Source organism: Terrapene carolina, unplaced genomic scaffold, assembly GCF_002925995.2.
Source record: "Terrapene carolina triunguis isolate 2854851 unplaced genomic scaffold, T_m_triunguis-2.0 Scaffold49, whole genome shotgun sequence".
Classification (NCBI taxonomy): domain Eukaryota; kingdom Metazoa; phylum Chordata; order Testudines; family Emydidae; genus Terrapene; species Terrapene triunguis.
Window position 1 is genome coordinate 4,397,079 of NW_020664400.1, and position 6,871 is coordinate 4,403,949.

The window sequence follows — 6,871 nt, forward strand, 5'->3', positions numbered from 1 at the left end:
CGGCCTGGGGGAGAGGAGAGGATGAGTCAAAGCCGGGGCAGACCTGGTAAAGTCCCAGTGTAAAATGGGACCAGATCACAGGACCCTTGTATCCCCCCTCCCCCCCATGTCACTCTGCCCCCACAATTTCACATTCTGAGACCGGGGGCCCCATGTGGGAGGAAACCACAGAAGGTCCCCACGCCACTGACTAAAGTCAGTTGAGCAGCGCCATATATAGAAACCACAGGAAACCAGGTGGGGGGCGGGCAGGGGTTCCAGGGGAAATACATTGTCTGGGTTGGGAAGGGGCTGAGACAGATGAGAGCATTCATGGGGGCTGCTGAGAACCAGGGGAGTGTTTGGGGAGACTTTGGAGAGCCACTGAGAGCCAGGGAAGTGCTGGGTTGAAGAGGCTGTGGGAAGAGGTGGCTGCTTAGATACAAGAAATGATTGTCTGGAGGGGGAACTGGTTAGCGTCGGGAAGTGAGGGAGATTTTCCTTGGCTCCCCCAGTCACAGACAGGGAGATTACTGAGCTGTCTTTACACAGGGCCAGGAGCTTCATGGCCAGTCTTGTAAGCAAAACACACAACGCAACTCACATTGAGATATAGGCATGTGGAGAGAAAGACACACAGAATGAGATACACACAGACTGTCACACTCCCACACAGGCATGCACACACGAGATCCATACACACACAAATATACACACCTTGATAGACACACACACATGCACACGCACACACACAAATATACACACCCTGATAGGTACACATTCACACACACCTCCTGATACATACACACCCACACCCTGAGAGATACACCCTGAGAGATATACACACACATATATACACACTCTGATAGGTACACACTCACACACACACCCTGAAAGGTACACATTCACACACACACACCCTGATAGATACACCCGCATACACACATAAGTACACACACCCTGAGAGGTACACATTCACACACAAACCCTGATAGATACACATGCACACATACACGCAAATACACACCCTGAGAGGTGCAGACACACAAATATACACACTCTGATAGGTACACACTCACACACACCCTCTGATAGGTACACACTCACACACACCCTGATAGAGACACACGCATACACATATAAGTACACACACCCTGAGAGATACACACACTCTCTCACACACACAAATATACATACCCTGATAGAGAGAGAATCTCTCTCTCACACACACACACACACACGCGTGCGCAGTGGGACGGCCTTAGCTCCTCTGATCTCAGTGCACGTGAGTGGAAGCTGCCCAAAAAAGGAGTTCCTCAGTGACACACACTCCCTTATATGGTTGCCCGGAGCTGGCCCCTGCTCTGGGTATTTAAACGCCAGCGCCCGGGCAGGCGGCAGAGACACTGAAGCGTCCATCGCCCCGCGTAGCCAGCCCCGTGCGCCCTGCTCTGCGTTGCGCTCACTGCCCGGCCGTGCCCGTGCGCCCTGCTCCGGACCCCGCGCTGCCCCCCGGGATTGGAGTGGGCGCATCCCTCAGCCCCAGCCATGGTGATGGAGGAGGTGCTGCAGCTGGAGAGCGCGGAGCTCGCCAGGCTGCTCCGAGAGCCCGAGGAAGCCGGGCGCACGCTGGTGCTGGACTGCCGGCCCTTCCTCGCCTTCTGCCAGGCTCACCTGCGGGACTCGCGCCCGGTGCGCTGGAACGGGCTGCTGCGCCGCAGATCCCGCGGCAGAGCCGGCGTCAGCCTGGACTGGCTCGTCCCGGACAGGGCGCTGCTGGGGCGGCTCCGCAGAGGCGAGCTGTCCCGCCTGGTGGTGCTGGACGAGGCCAGCGGCTCCGTGCTGGCTCTGCGGGCCGACAGCCTGGCCAGACTGCTGCTCAACTCCCTGCTGCTGGAAGCGAGAGCCAGGCCCACGCTCATCTACCTGCTCCGAGGTAAAGGCACCTTCCCCTAGGGGCTCGCCTGTGGGCACCCAGCACCCCTCCAGGAGAGCACCCCCCCCCCCCCCCCCCCCCCCGAGAACACTGAATGCACCCACACACACCCCATGAGAGCACCCCCACTAACCCTGGGAGAACACCCCGCACCAGGAGAGCACACACACTCTCAGGATCACACACAAGCTCACTCCTATAGAGTATCAGTACCACCACTTCACACACATAAGAAATGTCACACAAACACAATCTCACACACATTCACAGCATGACACACTCTAACTAGCACCCCGCAAACTTACAGGCACTCACAAACTCTCTGGCACACAGCACCAACTTCCACTCATGAACACACATGCACAACAACCAGAAATCTTCTCTGCCTCTCTCTCACACACACATTCAAATACACAAATTCAGGACCACACCTGCAGCCCGTCACACTCACTGAGCAGCTCACACTACTCCTTAGTGCTAGGGCTAAAGGAGACATGGTTAGTACCTGGCTCCTGCCTCCAGCTTGGGAGGCCCGGGAGAAAGGCGGCCCCCCTTCTACCAGCAGGTTGAGATTACAAGCTGCAGTAGCAAACCCCATTTTAAAATGCATTTTCAGCACACAAATGCTGATCCACTCCCTGGGCTCATCTGCACAAGACCTTTCTGCCTGTTATTCCCAACGGCTTCAGTGCCTGTTTAACTAACCCTGGCACACCTGTCCCTGCGCATGTGCTGAGCAGCGATGCTCTACCTGCTGCTGACATTAACGTGATGTGTTCTTTGCAGGGGGGTTTGATGGTTTCCAAGCCCGCTTTCCAGAACTGTGCTCTGAGCCACCGCCTCCTCCTGCCTCCTTGCCAGCCCTGATAGACCCCAAAGACGACAGTAACACCAGGACCATGACTCCTTTCTACGATCAGGTAAGTTTTCCTGACTTCATCAGCAATGCAACAAACTTGGGTTGGAAGGCTGATCTACAACAATGACCCTCCTCCCCCCATTCCAAATGTAGACACCCCAGAGCATATTACAGGGCCCGATTCTGATAGTCTGACTCATCCCGAATGGTCTCTTAAATGCTGAGGAGCCCGCTGACGTCAGTGTTCATGGGCGAAGGTGTTACTGAGCTGGCGTACGGGGATCAGAATTGGGTACCACAATGATTAGTCATTCGTTTTGTTTGAGGGCCAGTCCTTGATCCCATTTCAGAAATGGGAGTTTTGCCAAAGCCTCCAACAGCATCAGGATCTGTCCTTGAGCGTGTATCTGGCCCAACATCTGTCAGCAGGATTTGTGGGGCTCGCAGATTAAATTAATCATTAACTGATCTGGGTTTTCAGCCAAGGTCAAGTGCAGGGTCTATTGTCAGTTCACTCCCAGAAAAGTCATCGGTCCAGGCACTAATCTAATCTGTTCATCTGTCTAATCTCCTGATATCATTGCTGGAGTAGCACTCCGATCCAGCAGAGATGAGGGGCATAGGAGTACATAGGCAGATGCAGCTCCAGGTGATTGCAGGGCGAACTGGGTGCATGTCTCCAGGGGAGGGTAAAGCTGTGAAATCAACCCAGAGGAAGAAGGTCTCACGTTGTCTTTATTCTTCTTGTTTCTAGGGTGGCCCTGTGGAGATCTTGCCATTCCTCTATTTGGGCAGCTGCTACCACTCCTCCAACAAGCAGGTGCTGGAGTCCTTGGGCATCACAGCCGTGCTCAATGTCTCTGCCAGCTGCCCCAACCATTTTGAAGGGCAGTTTCGTTACAAGAGCATCCCTGTGGAGGACAACCACATGGCCGAGATCAGCATCTGGTTCCAGGAGGCCATTGGCTTTATTGGTAAGTCATGAGTACAGCCATTCCCCCTTGCAGCCCTACTGACGCCCTAGTACAGAGGCTTTCACATAGAGCTCATCAGAGGCTCATTGAAAGGAGCAGGAGCCTTTCCATTGATTTCAGTGGGGTTTGGTTTAGGCCCGTAGTCTCTAGGCATGGCGCACTATTAAACCCCCTGCAGCCCTTGCTCCAGAGGGAGAACTTTTGTGTGCCAGGATCCGGTCCAGCCATGTGGCACGGTTCCAGCCCTAGCAGAGTCTCATTCCTGGCCCCATGTCCTCCCCTGGGGGCAATGCCCCAGGAAAAGCAATGGCTCTTACCCAATGCCTTAAAGCCAAACAGGTCAGGGCCTGGTTCCCCTCTCACAGCCACTGGAGCAAATCAGGAGTAATTGCAGTGACATCAGTGGGGTTACACTGGTGTAAGCGAGAGCAGAATCAGGCCTGTGAGCTCTGCGGGATCAGTGCACAGCAAGGAGAAGAGGAGGGAGTTTCAGGGCTGAGAGCCCTACACTGGGCCCATCCTGCCCTGGACTTCAGCCACTTACATGTAGGGACTCTTGGCCAAAGCATCTCCAATGAGCCACCCTGTGGGGCAGGCTGCATGGAGCGCTCGGTCCCTGGCTCTGAGGAAGGGGGATCTCCAGAGATACTAGCGGGAGAGTCTGGGTTTAAAGGGCACAGATCCGGGGGGGTTATTGGAGGGTTCTGAGGGCAGTGCCTCAGGACAGGATGTTCTCAACCCAGGGGTCCTGCTGGAGCATTCAGTGACCCTCTCTGCTTGCTCCCCTAGATTCTGTGAAGAGCAGCGGTGGGCGAGTGCTAGTCCACTGCCAGGCTGGCATCTCCCGCTCGGCCACCATCTGCCTGGCCTACCTGATCCAGACCCAGCGGGTGCGCCTGGAAGAAGCCTTCGACTTCGTCAAGCAGCGCCGCGGGGTCATCTCGCCCAATTTTGGCTTCATGGGACAGCTTCTGCAGTTCGAGACAGAGGTGCTGTGCCATTAGCTGCTGCCTAGCGGGCACCTCCCTCCCTCCGGAGCAGCCAAAGACATAGACTCACAGTGTGTTTCCGTTTACAGCCCCAAGGGGGTGCTCTACCCAAACAGTATCACTCATGTATATTGCACTAAGATGTCAGAGGACACCCCTCTGCAACCTGTACAGACACCTCGACCTCCCCGGATGAAAGCCCCCATCCCCGTATGAATGCGTTGGACCCTTGAATGCGAAAAAAAGAAGTGAAGACGGGCAAGATGCAAAAAAAGGAGTGAAACTCTGCTTTTCCAGACGCACTGACAGCAGCCGGGTGGCCTTGTTCCTCACACTGGGACCATTTGAAGGTTATGTCCACTTTGCCAACCCCCCAGCCTCTCCCCAATCCCGGTCTTAAAAGAACACAAGATTGATTTGTCCCTATTGCTTTACGGTGTGAAATCACAGCAGGTAGCTTCAGAGCGAGGCCGTTTACACTGTTAATTAAGGCAAAGTGCTTCGTTGTTTTTCAATGGGGCCCAATCCTGTTCCCATCGAGCAGGATCAGGGCTCATGTCAGATAATTCAGTACATTGCCTGATCTTTTTTGATCCACAACTTTCTGCTCTAGGGGACAGAAGGAAAGACAACAGTCCAAATTTTCTGCTGGGAAAAACTCCACCGAAGAACCCACAGAGAATTTGGTTCCTTTGCTACCATACCAGCAAAAATGACTTGCACAGTTTCTCCTTTGATTTCTCTCTTTCCACCCAAACATCCATCTAGAACCCTGTCTGAACCATGCCACAGAGTTTAATGGCTGACGCAGTGGGACTGGATTGATGTAAGAAAGCAGAGTTTGGTCTGTAGTGATAAAAAAAAGAGTTTAAACGTTTTCTTGGCCAGAGATCTTTCCTTGATCAAGTCGGCCTCATTGACACGGAAAATCTACTCTGGCCCAGAGTGACAAATATACTGAATCATTATGACCAGATTATATGAACGGTGGATTGTGATTGTCCACCAGGCCCCAGCCTCACTCCTGAGAGCCAATAGCCTTTCTTCTTTGCACCTGAAAACCCGCTGTAATTCACTCCCTGCTCATTTTTAAAATATGCTGTGGAAGTGGGTTGAGGATACTTGATTGCAGATGATCCAATCCTTCCTCTTGGATAATGTGAGCCTTGCACAGCACCTTCTCTCTCTTGGGGGAGAGGGTGGGTGCCCACCTCCCAGCAGAGATCTCCTCTTTTGAATGCACTGAGGGACTTGATAAAACTTGCCAAGCCAAAGAACCCTCCTGGAGGGCTGACTTCCTCAGCAGCGCTCTCTCTGACAGTGCAGAGCAATACGGTTTCGTGCACTTGCAAACCTCTCGCTCGACTGAAATTAATGTATAGAGCTGTTGGAAATGTTGCACTTTATATTTATATAATAACCCACCGAGTTGGTTTGAACGATGTTTCAATTAAATGCTGGTTTTTATATTGTTCTCCGAGTCTCTGAGCATCATTCTGCCGAGGCTCTGGAGGGTCTCACTGAACAAGGGGACATGGCCCCGATGCTGCATGAGAACAAGCACCTACCACTGTCGCTGGTGTCCGCACCTGCCAAGAGCGGGCCCTAAAGGGGCAAGGCCAGATGTGCATTCCCTGTGTTCCAGCACTTGGGGCAGTGGGTTTCAGTCCCCCTTTCTCTCCTGCTGGTCTAGGACCAGGCAAGAGCCTCTGTGTAAGATAGAGCAGCCTCAGGGCTCTCACTGGGTACCTGCATCTCTGCGGGGGGTAGGGAGGGGTCATTCTGGGTAGGGCTGGGTGTCACTGGGTACCCAGGGTTGCTGTGCAGTAGGGGCAGTCTGGGCACGGTTGGGTCTCTGCGCTGGGTGTCACTAGTTACCCAGCATCTCTATCCATGCAGGGGCCATCTGGGTAGAACTGGTTTTCCTTTGAGTAGTGATGTGTGCTCCACTTCTGGGGCACGTGCACCCCTGTGCCTTTGATCAGAGATTTTTGGTAGCCGTGCCAGTTTGGCCCATACCTACGCCCCACCCAGTGCTTAATTTGTGCCCGGGCTTGCCAGGGCTGACCCCCGGCACCTCTAGGCATGGCAGTTCATAGCCCCGGCACCGCTGGGTTTGCCATATCAGTTATGA

The 6,871-nt window shown here is 53.8% G+C and overlaps 1 protein-coding gene across 1 annotated transcript; it reads left to right on the plus strand.

Annotated features, from left to right (window-relative positions):
* Positions 1–1,527: 1,527 nt before the first annotated feature.
* On the plus strand, positions 1,528–4,752 carry LOC112114483 (dual specificity protein phosphatase 2). Its single transcript, XM_024211249.1, has 4 exons — positions 1,528–1,915; positions 2,702–2,835; positions 3,529–3,748; positions 4,538–4,752. The coding sequence occupies exons 1-4, from the start codon at positions 1,528–1,530 to the stop codon at positions 4,750–4,752; spliced, it is 957 nt and encodes a 318-aa protein (XP_024067017.1).
* Positions 4,753–6,871: the final 2,119 nt, after the last annotated feature.

Excerpts from the sequence above, each read along its gene's own strand:
- LOC112114483 (XM_024211249.1), top strand. The coding sequence starts at position 1,528 with ATGGTGATGGAGGAGGTGCTGCAGCTGGAGAGCGCGGAGCTCGCCAGG. Across the intron at positions 1,916-2,701 it reads GCTCATCTACCTGCTCCGAG|GGGGGTTTGATGGTTTCCAA; the intron begins GTAAAGGCACCT and ends TGTTCTTTGCAG. Across the intron at positions 2,836-3,528 it reads TGACTCCTTTCTACGATCAG|GGTGGCCCTGTGGAGATCTT; the intron begins GTAAGTTTTCCT and ends TCTTGTTTCTAG.